At 39.5% G+C, this 14,885-nt stretch overlaps 1 protein-coding gene across 11 annotated transcripts in view; it reads left to right on the forward strand.

Annotated features, from left to right (window-relative positions):
• The window catches only part of arhgef25b (Rho guanine nucleotide exchange factor (GEF) 25b), a 40,147-nt gene that overhangs the window by 13,919 nt on the left and 11,343 nt on the right, over positions 1-14,885 (forward strand). For 6 of the 11 annotated variants that reach the window (XM_082532374.1, XM_082532373.1, XM_082532378.1 and 3 more), the window contains 4 exons: positions 1-156; positions 1,158-1,263; positions 12,851-13,173; positions 13,278-13,382. In XM_082532374.1, the coding sequence (XP_082388500.1) occupies positions 100-156; positions 1,158-1,263; positions 12,851-13,173; positions 13,278-13,382 (591 nt within the window). In that variant the 5' untranslated portion in view covers positions 1-99. Of the gene's footprint in view, positions 157-1,157; positions 1,272-3,574; positions 3,976-12,850; positions 13,174-13,277; positions 13,383-14,885 lie in introns of those variants that run through there. The other 5 variants (XM_082532369.1, XM_082532370.1, XM_082532375.1 and 2 more) reach the window with 5 other exon arrangements.

The raw sequence follows: 14,885 nt of genomic DNA on the forward strand, positions 1-14,885 counted from the left end.
TCCAAAACTTGGCGCACGGATGATTTAATGAGGGGAAAGAGTACAGCACCAAGTGAAGAAAGATGATGCAATGATAGAAGAAGCTCAAGAGGAAGAAAAATGAAGACTTTGGAAAAAGGGAGGAATGAAGAACTTCTGGAATACAAGCTTGATAAAGTGAGTACCCGTGTGACATAAAAGGAAATGGTCTCATATAAAATCTTATGTATATATCAGCATATTTTTGAACAAATGTTTAATTAGGTATTAATTTATGTCAAATATTATCCAGTATAATGGATGTTGAATTACATAACACAAGAAGACATCTCAATACAGGAAAATAAGTAATTTTTCAAAAACTGTGCAACTATTATTTGATTCAAATTATATATTTTTTGTTTTCAAATCTTGTTCTCTTTGCCATGTAGTCTTTAGATTTCTAATGCAAAGAATCACATAAATGTAATTTCTTCCAAAATCCATTAAAAGTGATTCCATTCTTGCTAATATGAGTGCAAACAAATTAACATTATTATTAAAATTATTATTACTATTTTGCCCTAAAATAGGGCTCATTTCAGTTTAATTTAATTCGTCATCTGTTATGGAAAACCAAATCCTGAGCCTTAGTCATTTAGCCAGCATGCAGACACGCGCTTCTTGCTGTTTTTATGGCCACACGTTCGAATTTGTCATAAATGCAAAGACAACAACATGCAGAGCAGTGTGGTTTCCTTAAAAAAATCTATTCAAATGAAATAAGCTGCATGTGATCTTTCTCACATGTCATGCAGTAAGACTTGTTGGGGTGGTGATCAGCAAATCTAGCTGCATTCTGCATTTTTGTTTTGTAGGCTAGAAGCTGACTATTAAGATTCAATTACCCTGGCTTAACTTGAGTGAACATCATTGACCCCAGGCTGTGATACCATCCACTCTCCTGATCGTTTTTGTTCTCTAAGAGAAATTCCACAGATAAGATAAGAACCCACTTAAGCTGAAGCAAAAATAAGAGAGACAGGGGGTGGAGGAGAGGTGAAACAGAGTGTTAGCCTGGTATAATTAGCTCTGTCTGGTAGGATCTACCTACCCCCCTAATCTATCACATATATATGTATCAAAATACAAATCCAATTCCCTTCACTGATCACTCGCTTGTCTTTTCCATGTATAAGATTTCAGACACCAGCAGGGAGAAAATGTTGTTGCATGGTCATAGCCGGGACATATGGACTCGGGAGAAGTGGGCCGGGAAGTCACCTGTGACCGCAGGTTGCAAAGGTACCGCAGTGAGTGTATGCATCGATTCGTATCCCAGGATGTCATGCCACCTGGTTGTCAAATCTCACTAGTTTTCCATATTAAACACATGCTATCCTGCACTGTTGTTTCACAATCCACCACCTGCATCATTACTGTACACCTAGTGATAATGGTCCTCTTTTAAAGTGCTGCAGAGTCTGAAGTAACTCAGAGTTTATCAGCCAGGAAAGCAGGCTATGTTTTACTTAGTTTTTACTGACTGATTCATTTCATCTTCACTTGCTTTTTACTTTAAAGTTTACTTGCTGGTTAGATTTCGGCACCAAATACAACTTGTTTTGGCTTAAGATAGGTTCACGGTTTGGACCAGTGATAATCATTCACTCATGCATGACTCCCTGCTCCATGTTTACTGAGTTCTATGAGTAATTTTCTCTGCACCATTAAATGCACCATTGCTGTTACATAGTCAGAAGGTGGCAAAAGAAAAAAGGTTAAATAATGACATAAATACTGACACACAGCATTGTATTAAACACAGAACATATTTTTTCCAAAATTAATACACAAAGTTAGTAGTGTCATGTGCTCCTTTCTTTCCTCTCATCTGTCTGCCATTTTTGATCCATGATACTATACAGTGGTTGGGGAGTGACCACTGGTTGTACACGGCATTTAACGAGGAATTGTGGGATACTTTGAATTCAGGTAGTGTAGTGAAAGTGCTATAAAATGTCTATATAGTCAATACTTGCTATAAAGTGAGTAGTGAGTGATTTGCACACACTGTTTGCTGCTGGGTGCAACTCTTACATCACCCATAGTGGGGAGCTGTTTGACAGAAAAGCAACGCATGCACAAGAGTTAGAATTGACACACCAAAATAAACACCAAATGCAACCCCACATTATGTTATTCTGGTGATTAGTTATTGACTGATTAGGCATGCGCAAGCTGACATACACATGCACGCACGGACTGTAATCCTAAATTGTGGCGGGATTAGTGCAGTTCAGCTCAGAGGGATCATCGTCTCAGCAGAGTTTTTAAAAGCTTAACTCGACGGCCGGCAGAACGAGAGCATTTTGACATTTTTGCAGCCGTAATTTCCCCCTCTGTGGACTGAGATGTCATCATTTGCACTGGTCATGTGTGAATGTTGGTTTGCATGTGTGTGTGAAACTGCAGTTTGCATATAGTAAAAAATGAAGCTGTGTCAAATTCTTCTATTCCTTTTTTCTCCCCCTTCTTCATTGACTTTGTCCACATTTGGGATCATGCGAGTTTACCCGTAAATCTTCTTGAGTCACCGCTGCGAGCACGGACAGCTGTGCTCGTAAGATCATCTCGTCAAGAATACTTAATCTTGGCTTTGAGATTAAATCGGTCCGCCTCCATCTAGCTACCTCGGTGGGCTGTGTACAGGATATTTTCATATGTTGGCTTTTCCACGGCAGTGCTTTGGTATCGACAGGTGGCGAGCGGGGAAGAGTAGGCTGTCATACTGATTTGAGAGAATGGTTTAGTTAAAAGTTTTGAAAACATAAATCGTAGATTAAGCTGAGAGTGCGGGCCCATTTGAGTAACTGGGGGTGCTTTTTTTTTTATAGACTTTAAACGAAATTATGACTGCTTGTGGTATTTCTTTTCACACTTTCTCACTTTTTCCCCTCTACTCCTGAAATACACAAATGTGGGTCGTTGATGTGTTTCCAAATCTGCAGCTTGTTGTCTCTTAGTAGGTTGTGATGGCACACAATGTGTTCTCAGCTTTTATTACTTTAACTGAGTGATTTGTTTTAACTAAGAGTCCACGGTCTGCAACCTTTGGAGTCAAGTGGTGTTGAATAGTAGAAGTAGAATAGTTTTTGTAATCTGGAAGTGGGGAACACCTGAGATTAATTGGTAACAAATTTGTAGCAAATAGTTGTCAACATCAAAATTATTCAAATAAGCACTTCTTCCTTTGAAAAACATGATTTATAGTGTACTTTCTTTCTTGCTAACCCAGCCCAGACCAAACGTGGACCAGTCAACAGGCAGGCATTGCCTAATGAAAATGACTGTTTGCCTGTTCAGTGGAAAAGTTCATGCTCGTTGTTATTCATGCCTGCTAATGGTAAGCAGAGAGCAAACACTGATAATAGAAGCTGATGAAGGAGGTGTGAAGCGAGAGTGGATCAGGAGGGGAGGGGAGAGGCTGAGAGGAGGGACTGGAAAACAGATGCTGGTGCAGCAGCACAGCATGCTCGCTACCATCCCTCCCTCATCAGGGCCCCTCCCCTTCCCTGCCCCTCTGTCGCTCCCTCACTTACTTTTGGTCCCTCTCATAATCTTTGCCCACTATCTCCCAGCGCAGAGAGGCTCATAAGCCGAAGCCCTCAACAGCCTCTCTGGTTTTCCTGCGATTTGCCATCAAATCATGGGATAGTGGTGGAGTTTTTTTCCCCATCAGGTGTTGTTGCTCGAATTTGGAATATGGCTGTGAAGCTCTGTGTACACTTTTCCTCTCTCCTGCGGGGATTACCACAGAAATAGTGTGTGTGCATGTGTGCATGTGCTTCTGTGTGTGTGTGTGTGCTCAGCACTATGCCTATTTCTGATGGTGTTGAATGGACCGGCAGAAGTGCATCACCATGAGAGGGAGTCACCATCACCGAGGGTGTGGGTGTCAGCACCTGTTTAGAAAACTACTCAGCAAATGTGGCTGCTGCTTTGTCAAAGCCAGAGGTACGTAGAAGTTTTACTGCAGGTTTATTCATCTGTTGTTGCGGTGTCTGCAAGATGTTGCAGAGTGTTCATATTTTGTAATATGAGGAGATGCATTCAGACTCTGTAGTTTCACTGCAAAGTAAGAGCTTTTATTCAGTTATACAATATAATAAAGACCATCGATCCTTCCTCATTTACTTTTGATTTTTAATCTTTTAATTATTTGCATGTATCTTTCATCTGTTCGGTTTCGGGTAATTATTAATATTTTCCATTTCATTGTACGGGAAAACAGGAAACAGGAAAGTTTCAGGTGAAAAGTTATGCAAACTTTTCAACCAAAAATCTCTTCCCTCGACTTCACCTGTTAGAAGATCATCATAATCCTATGGATGGAGGTAAACTGCCAAGAAGGATGTTTTTCAAAAAAATTATCTGAATGTTACCTGCTTTTGGGATACTGAGACATTCCAAAATCAGTTGAGAGACATAATCTCGTTAGCGTGTCCTTGGTCCACCCTGGGGTGGAACCTGAAACATCTCCCTAGGAGGCACCCTAGCCAGATGCCCAAACCACCTTAACTGGTTCATTTTGATTGAGCTGAGCTCCTCCGGAATGATTGAGTTCCTAAGCTATCTCCTGACCTTGGAAGAGCCCAGATGCCCTTCGAAGGATACTCATTTCTGCTGCTTGTATCCACGGTCTTATTCTTTTGGTGACTACCAACAGTTTGTTATCCAAAGGTCAGGGCAGGACTGTAGATCAATCAGTTAATAAGCAGCTTTCACTTCACACTCAGCTGTCTCTTCACCACAACGATTCCCTCACTTGTGACCACAAGATACTCTAACTCCTCCACTGGGGGTAGCAACTCATTCTCACTGAGAACCATGCCCTCTGTCTGGGAAGTCCTAATTCCCATCCCAGCCTCTTCACACATACAGTACATACACCCCAGTGTGAGCTGGAGGTCATTGGTCAGTGAAGCTAACATGACCATAGGGTAAACCCTTTGCCCCTAAAATGTCATGTCCATACAAATTATGAACAGAATCTCTGACAAAGGGAAAGCATTTAAAGTCCTACACAACTGGGAGCTAGTCTTAATCCTTGGAATCTGGACCAAGCTCTCACAACAGTTATTCATGGACCAAATAGCACAGAGATATGCCTTTTCCAAATCAATAAGTTTAAACTTTAAACCTTCTGACTCAAAGGTTCAGTTAACAGACTCCTCTATCCAGTAACATGGTAAAAACCTTCCTAGGCTGAGGACTGTGATCCCCTGAAGCTGGAACATACTCTGCAGCACCCTCGCTTAAAAAGGGGGACCACCTCTTCGGTCTGCTAACCATTGGCACTATTTCAGAACTCCATGCAGTATTGCAGCAGATACATCGAGATGCTTGAGGATGTCAGGGCATATCTTATCCAGTTTTTCATACTGTGACCATGCGCATGAAAAAATGATCAAGGTCTGGCTGTCCTAGTATATTTAGGAAGTCTTTAAAACTACTACCACTATAACTACTACGATTACTACTGCTACTAATAACAGCTGTTTACATTTTGTCTTAAATATTGTCCGAGTGCACTGTTAGTAAATGACGTCTGCTGGGCCCAGCCTTGCTGTGGTGTGAGGTGTGAGCTCCTGGATCAGGGCCATGTTCTCAGAATACCCCCACTATGTCATTTACTAGTCCATGGCTTGATTTAGGGATGAAGGTGACTTGGTTAGATTTAAGAAAGCATTGTGGTTTGTGTTAAAATATGGCCCTTTGCATCATTGGAACATTTGCAACATTAACCTTGCACACTGAACAATAACACGTAAGGGTACTCGATGCATTAAAATTTGATGCCAAGGGGTTCTGACTAAGTCCTTATTTCATTATGACATACCTGTGTTGTGTGGGTTGCTGTAGAAATTCCCTTGTTTTCTCGTTGGCTCAAATAATGAATCACTTCCACAAAAAGCCTTTGACAAACAAACTGCATTTCACTGGATTTCCTTATTTGTTTGATTAAGGATTAGTTTACTGAGATTAGGTGCATATGCCCATAGCCATGGCTAGAAAAGAAAAAAAATTCTCATCTGGTTGTTTCTCACGTTGGATGCATTTTTGAGTGCTGTTCTATGTAGAAAAAATCATTCCCCTAATACTGTGACACTGCCTCATAGCTAATGCGGCTGTAAATACACACATATTAAGACATGCACACACAAAGGCACATGCATAGACACAGAGCCATGTCCCACAACTGCAACCCTTAAATCCTCTGTTGTTCCAGTTGTTTCAGGAAGTGATTACAGGGCAGCTCTCCGCACTGTGGCAGACCCTGCAACCAGGCATGTAAAATGTGAAAATGAAAGCAGCGTTGCGTTGCCTCACTTTCTCACCTCCTGATTTCCTTTGGGATACTCATCTTCTTAGTGATGTGATTTCCCCCCCCCCCCCCCCCTCCCCCGCCACCCCCCTCTAGACATTTCTAAAAATATCTGTTTTCTATTTGTGGATTAGTCATAGATGACACTAAAACACTAACTGCTTTTTAACATCTTTTTGCTCATGCCTTTTATTTATTCAGCATTTTTTTTCTTCTCATTTTATAGTGTTTATCTTGTTTGGTATGGAGATTTCTCCTTTATTTTACAAGACCTCCTTCTTCTCCTTCACTCTGTGATCCTACTCACTGATTGCTCATTTCATTTGGCACAATGTCCAAGTGCTATTTATAAAGACAGAGAAACACTTCCAGTTAAAGTATTTTTGGGTAACTTGCTTGGAAATCTACAGTTTTCGGTGTGTCACCAGACATTCTTTCACTGTGGCGCAGAAACTGCCTTGATTAATAGCCAATTAGCCAGTGTGTGTGACATCATCCTTGCCAGCATGTGTAGAAGTAAACCCGATGAGTAACAAGCATGAAAGTGTCTAGTTTCACAGATCACCTCCATATACAGGAGTTTACACACTCACTTAGCCATCTTACACTTTTTTGGGTAATGGTATGTTTCCTGCTGAACTAAATGTCTGATTTTAACCAGATTTACATCACAGCATAAAGTTAAACAGTACCTGCAGCAAGGGAAGGTTTCAGTCTTCTCTAAGACAAAGCAGTTTTATTTATAGTGCATATTTTACACAAACAATGCCCTAAAATCATGGAACAGGAAACACGGTTGTGATATATTTCTACATCAGTGTTTGTTGGGAACCATTAGCTACACGATGCAAACAATAATGTGTGCTTCTGGTATGTGCTCAATGGTCAATGTGATGCTTACTTTTTATCTTTTCACTCTAAACTCTGTCCTTAACCTTACCTACAATGAGGCAAGATGGCGTACGCTGTGTAGCTCGTGTATTTAGCAATAGACGTTAGCAGGAACAGTGTGTGTAAGTAACCAGTATGAGTAAAAGCGGGTTAGTTCAAAGTTATTTTTTATTCTTAGGTAATCCAAGCACTGAGGGGAACCCACAGTCTGTGTCTTAAATCATCACTTATTGCACTTCATGTGTACAATAAGTTAATATCTTGCTGTAAGACTTTATGCAGGAAGTTGTGTACGTGCTGCTGACACACTGTTTTGTTCCACTGTGGATCTTTCATGGTTTGATATTGTAGTGAACTTCCCATGCAGAATTAATTTACACTCATGTAAAATTAATGTAATTCAAAATTCAGTTCAATTCAAGTTTATTTTGTAGCAATCCATGAGGTGCTTTTTACTGTAAGGCAAAGACCCTACAGTGTTACCAACAGTCAGACCACCCTTTATGAGCAAGTGACAGTGGGAAGGAACATCTCCCTTTTAAGAGACTTCTGGCAGACTCAGGGAGGGGCAGCTGTTTGCTGTGGTTGGTTGGAGGGGTGACAGGAAAGAAAACAGCAGAGAGAGAGAGAGCAGAGGGAGACGGGACAAAACAAACCTTGTGGGGGAAAAATGCATGTAGTGACTCGCTGCTGTGGTGTATTAACACATAGGGAGGGAAAATGGTGAGTGGAGAAGAAGTGCTAAGAGGACCTGCAGCAGTCTGAGCCTATAAGAGCAGGATAACTAAAGGATGGCCTATGGTCACCTGATCCTGTTTCCTGGATGTCTGTTTCCTGAATCCAAACTGGGAGCTTGTTCCACAGGAGAGGGCCCTGATCGCTGAAGGCTCCGGCTCCCATCAACTTTTAGAAACTCTAGGAACCACAAGTAAACCAGCAGTCTGAGAGCAAAGTGATCAGTTTGTATAATATGGTACTATGAGGTCTTTATGAATTAAATAAACAGGGCTTTAAGTTGCGGCTCATGTCTAAACAGGTGTGTATTTTGTGCACAGGTAGGTCTCGATCAGATCCTGTTTAAATCTATTTTACTGGAATAATTATAACTTCATGCCTACATGATAAGTCGTCTTTGTGGCTAAGGAGTAAAAACACTCATTGGCATATAAACAGACATATTCCTCTCTGTGTATTGCACTGGATATATACTTCTGTGGGTGTACACAGAAAACATACACCTTGCTTGATTTGTATTTTTAATGACAGAAGAAGTATAAACTGAGACTGCAGTGATCATCATTTCTTCCATCAGCAGGAAGATAATGTGACGCACAGATGAATAATCAGCTCCCTCACATGACGCTTAATGAGATGAAAACACTGAAATAAATTAAATAAATGAAAGCGCATGTTGGCATCTGATTATTAGGAGAGATTTTCTATCAAATTATACAATCAATTTAATTTCCTGGATGGATAATACTTTATGATGTTAACTGTAACTTTAACTGTAATTAAGCGTTCAGTTATGTTGCAAAATGTTTAACATAATTTTTAAAGCATTAGAAAATTAGAATTAGATAATATGTACCGATTGCTGTCACTCACTGTGAGCCAGACATGGTACTAATTCAAAATATTTAAGTGAGTTATTTGAACACTCAGTTGCAAAAGTTATTCAGTTATTCTTTCTGTGCACACATCAAGGAAATGTGGTCAGTGCTGACACTGGTCAGGAGACTAACTATAAAACTAGAGAATGGGAGGACCTACACTTCTTTAAAGTGGAAAAACATCAAAGTAGCAAGTTAAATGCTCAAAAAAGGTCAATTGGCCTCCTTTTCCTTGATAACTGACTATGAATGACTCTCGATGTGATTCCAACTGGGGTAAGATTTGCTGACTCACTAGAAGCTTTAGAAATAATCCACAACTACCCAGATGGTCTACTCCAGTTCAGTGAGTCAGTTTCTGCCCTCACATATCAAACTCCATACTGTAGTAAAATGCACCAGAAAGGATTACTGTTGGAGTGAGTGACCCCTCCTTAATGTTTTGGTCTCATTTACTGTCATCTCCTTCCATCTGGGCATGGATGCAGAGAAAATTATCCTCTTCCAAACTCTCATCTATCCATGGATCTGTATGTTGTTGAGCATTTATGTTGTGAAACCACCTGAAAATAGTTGCTAATGTTACAGTTTAAATCAACAGGTTTTAAACTGAATATAAAACTATGTATTTAAAATAAAAATCTTATGTCTGTAATGTCTGAATGCGTGGATGCATTAGCAGCATGCATCCTTGCATGCACTTCAAACACTCCCTTAAGTCCTGATGGTGGTCCAGCTGTTGCTCTGTTGGAAAATGACACCTTACATAACAATTTTAAACAAACATGACCGGCTGAGTTGCTCAGCTCAGCGCTGATCTGGGTGTCAGAGAAGCCACTATGAATACTAAGAGTCATTTCAGGGTAAATGTTAGTGTATTTGCAGAAAAACGAGCAGTGATTTGTACATACCTCATTTTAACAGATGTTGGGGTGGTTGACAGCATTCATGAATGACCTTGATAGTTGTTTTTTTTTTTTATTTAAAAAAAAAAAGGAGACCAGATGGCAGTCTCTGCTCGGGGTTGTTTGTAGTGACTCGTTTGAATTTGTTCTGTACTTATTTGGATCACATAGTTGTTGAGATGCTGATAAAGATGCTGCAGTCACTTAACTGATTGAAACATCTGCTTTGAAAATAAAAAAAATTAACTGAAAAAAACATCATTTTATACTGTGCGTGATTTTGGCTGTAGCACTCACCAGTGATGTGACTCTGCTGTGGTCCAGAGAACTAATATATGCATTCGTTATCCTAACTTGTCATCTTAGTAGTTTCCAGCTGACAGTGGGCAACATGCATGGTACACCCGGACAGGGTCGACATCTGCGACAGTACTGATGAGAAAGGGACACAGAAAAGCATCCAACCCATGAAGGCACAGTGAAAATATGCAAGCGTCAGTCAGATTTGAACCCTGAACTTGCTTGCTTACCGCTGTTCCACAGTTTGTTTGTTTGTTTTTAACATAAAGAGAAGAACGTTATAAACCTAATTGTTAGTACTGGATAATGTCTTCTAGCTGTTTTACTTCTTGTTCTCACCTTCTCATGCATCTATTTTCTGTGTTCTTCATCCTCTAAATTCATCTTGTTTTGGATTCACCATTATTTCTTTTACATTTCCAGACTCTTCCATTATTTTTGGTCAGCATGTTCATTTAGAATATAAGCAAGCTGTTGACAAGTTCATCTCTGAACGTGTCAACAATCCCAAACTCTAAACAGACACAAACACCTCCCCTCTGTCTAAATCATCCCATTACAGAAATCGGCTTGTGTTATTCACTGCACGAATAAAGCAGCAGACAATTGTTTTAGTATATAATCTTACTTGAATGCAGCCTCCATTAAATGTATTGTTTTGTTTTGTAGGATATCTTCATGCCGGCTGAAAGCATCAGTCGGTATCACTAATCGTGCAAATATCATGAATAGTGCATTTAATATTTGTCTGTTTTTGTACACAGGGAACAGTTTTTTTCCAGTCTTTTTTAAAATAAAAGGAGTTAAAATGGAACAGGAAAAAAAAATCCCACATGATTTAGTATTTTATTGTCAGTATGGTGTCTTGTTTAATGGCTGCATCAGGCAGTTTTGGCAAATGGCTGACCCAGTTTTCCACTGGCTTCTAGAAAGCTTGTTATTATGATTACAGCTTACATAAATGTGCTGACAGGGAAGAGTGGCTTCTGGGAAGAATCCAAAATGACAAAATGGGGCTCCTGAAAGATTTCATTTTGCTATGATCAGCAAAACAGAGTGAAATTTTAAGGTTGCAGCTCTTGATTAAAACCGTGTGGTTCACGATTTGATACCAGTTTCCACAGTGGAGAGACTTAAAGCTGGAAACAAGATCCAGCTGTGGTGTTAAACGGTGTCATCTCTGGTACTGGTCCAGGCTGAGCTGCTGACTGAGAACATTCAGTGCAAACATGATGATCTCAGTTGTGACTATTTTAAAATGCTTTAATTTGTGTTATCAGAAAGGTTTGATCCTATGAACATGATATATATCCGGGGGTCACTAGCTATATTTACCAGAAGAGTTCTGACATAGTTGCCACTTTATTTTTTTATTATTTTTTTTTAAAGAAAATGCTCTACAATGACAAGCTAAAACATTAGTTTTCCATGAAAATATTTAACTAACAATAAATAATATAACACGATATATAAACAAGTTCATTTGCTTCATAATGCCAACTTTAACTTTTTATACCTACTTTTTTAACTAAATGATGTGAATACTACTACACTACTACATCCCCAATTCCCCAAATTTGAGAAAAAAAAATGCAATCATTTGTAAATCTCATAAGTGGATATTTTATTCACAATAAAACATTTTTTCGAATTTGATGGAAGCAGCGCATCTTAAAGAAGTTGGGACAGGAGCAACAAAAGGCTGGAAAAGTTAGTGGCCCTCAAACAGCTCACAACAACTGGCAACAGATCAGTTTTGGGACTGGGTGTAACAAGAGCATCTTAGAGAGGCAGAGTTCCTCGGAAGTAAAGATGGGCAGAGATTCACCAATCAGCAAAAAACTGCAATCTACAAATGGATGAACAATTTCAAAATAATGCTCCTCAATGTAAACTGTAAACAGTACGTAATATCATTAAAAGATTCAGAGGGTTTGGAGAAATCTTTGTGTGCAAGAGACAAGGCAGAAAATCAGTATTGGATGTTGTGTATTTTGTTCTTGGGCAGCACTGCTTTAAAAACAGGCATGATTCTGTCATGGAAATCACTGCATGGGCTCAGGAACACTTCCACAAATCACCGTGCCATCCACAAATGCAGATTAAAGCTCTGTGATGCAAAGAAGTCACATGTGAATATGATCCAGGAACATTGCTGGCTTTTCTGGGCCGAAGTTCGCTTAAAATTGCCTGAGGCTACAAGGTGGAAACTGTTCTGTGGTCAGACAAATCAAAATTTGAAATTCTGCTTGGAAAACATGAAACAGAAGAGAGCAAGACCATGAAAAGCTTCTGATAGTATCCATGGTTTGGCAGCTTACTTTTATTTGACATTTTACACAGTGCTCCAACTGTTTTCTGGTGCTGGGTTTGTATTTCCTTTAATGCATAACAAAATAAATCAAATTATATAGTGTTGAGTAAAAGAATGTTAAAATAGGAGAGATCTTTTAAAAAAATGATTATTATTTTACAAAAGTATTGCTTTAACTACATTTTCCTGTGAATTTGCACAACAAATGCACGCAAATCAACTTTTACTATAACATTTCCAGTTGAATTTATTTAGCCTTTCCTTGTGAGAACAGACCAGCTCTGGTATTTAAAATCATTTAGTGCCCGTAGGTACAGTAGCTGCAGCTACTGAAGTTACAGTGTGGGATAAAGACAGGAAATTGAACATTTTTGTGCAGAATTCTGTCTGCAACATTTGACCTATGAGGATATACCCTGCAATTAGCTCCTGGACTTTATTCATGTTCTCTTCCCCCCCTTCTTTCTTGCTCCTTTTGCAGCAGAGTCGTACTCTGTGGCAGGCAGTGATGGCAGTATCACTCCCTCAGTGGGCTCTGTGCCTCACCAGGCCTCAGGCGGCTCCAGTCCCTGCTCGCACTCCTCGTCTGGAGGCTCACGGCACCCTGTCACCACTCTGAAGAAATGGCTTACCAATCCCGTCCGCAAGCTGAGCTCTGATGCCAGAAGTGGAGCGGGGAAAGGCGAGAAGCAGATGTTTGGGTCAGATGGGAGGCAACCAATGTTGATCCTTTCCCACACTGAAACTCAGCAAAGGCCTATGGAAGTGCACAATAACTACACCATCCTCACCTCTGGAGACACAGTTAGTATTTAAGACAGACATATAAACTCATTTACGGTACTGAGATATGCTATATTAGTATAATGATATATTTATTCCTAATTACAGTTTATTTTTGTTGCCAGGAGTGGAAAGATGGCCTGTTGAATCCAGCAGTTCATTCTCCTTTACATCCAGCTTCTCCGAGCTACTTATCGGACCTCCTGCAAGGCAGAAACGCACAGAGTCTAGTAATGATGTTACGCCTAACCTGTCTTTACACACCTATAAATGCAACTGATTCAAAGCCTCTTTCTTTCTCAGCAGTTAAACACCATAAATAGGTCTCATAGAAGTCATAAAAGTAACTCTGCTAGAAGCACACTTTTAAAATTCATCCATATCAGACACAGGCAGTAAATGTTTCTTTTGCATGCTGTGAATACAACCTGGTACATTGATGCACATGAAGAAAAAAACAACTAACAATTTTGTTGTGTATTTGTGCAATAAATACTTGAAAGGGTAGTTATGATGGTTCTCAGAAGAAGCAAGACCCAAACATAGGACACACAAGACACGGGGAAAACTCAAAATCCAAGAAAACAAATCCTGAAATGGGCAGAAAAAAGGAAAAAAATCCCAAAAGTGATACACTGAGAAATCTAGGAACAAACATGCGCACAAAAGCTTGACTATTATCCAGACAAGTCAGTCTGGTAAGTGAAACGTGGACAGCTGATGGCATATATTCTCAGGGGACTGACTGACTAATTGAATGCAGGTTGTCCAGAAAAAAACAGAACAAAGGTTGGAAGTACAACTGAGAGGTCGTAACCAAGGATAACAAAATAAAACAGGAAATAACTCACACAGTAAGCACAGCAGGAATGCCAAAACATGACAATACTAATTCATTTATTATTCCACGAGTTATCAGCCCATCATCGTCATCTAAATGATCTGTGTCACTTGTGGGCAGTTAAGGACTGAACATTGATCCACAACATAACACATTAAATGATGACTACGTTAGAGGTATAATTGAATTCACACACAAACATACATGTGTGCATGAAGAGCTTTGTATTCCAACCCATATTTGGTGATTTAAAAATCGGAAGTATCAGTCAATATTTTTGAATCTTTCATACATAAAAAACAATGAGCTCATTTCTTTAACATGGTGGCTCTATATTGTAGTGGTTTATGTATTTGCAGAACAAGCAAAAGACCCCGGAATTAGACACAAACTCTTATTTTCCTTGGGGATTGCAACAGGAAAGGTATCTGGTGTAAAATATATATACATTTTTACATTTTTGTTGTTAACGAGTCCTTACTAAAATAATGTGACAATGCAATTTAAAAAATAGTCTTGTTTAATTGTCACAACAAGTTTGAATTACTCATTTACAGTCTACAGCACACTCTCTGTTGCTGCTAATTATATTCACAGTATTCACTCACTATTTCTTAAGGGATTCGCTAACTTAGCTTGTAGCCAACTTGGTAGCTGCATGGCCCTCTTGCACCTTCCTTCTGTGTGTCAGATGTTTAGTTACTCCTCGGTGTCCTTTAGTAATAATGATACTTGTAATAAATGTAGCCTCTTTGCAGTTTTCTTTGCAGGTAGCTTAGCCCCGTTAGCTCTCAGAAGATGCTGTAGGTATTACGGTTACTGCACTGCAGTTGTTTGTATCATATCTATATAACAGATTCCAATTTGTTCATGTAAATGGAGAGTCCTCTTC

The sequence above is a fragment of the Aulonocara stuartgranti genome, assembly GCF_965226115.1.
Source record: "Aulonocara stuartgranti genome assembly, chromosome: 5".
Lineage (NCBI taxonomy): Eukaryota > Metazoa > Chordata > Actinopteri > Cichliformes > Cichlidae > Aulonocara > Aulonocara stuartgranti.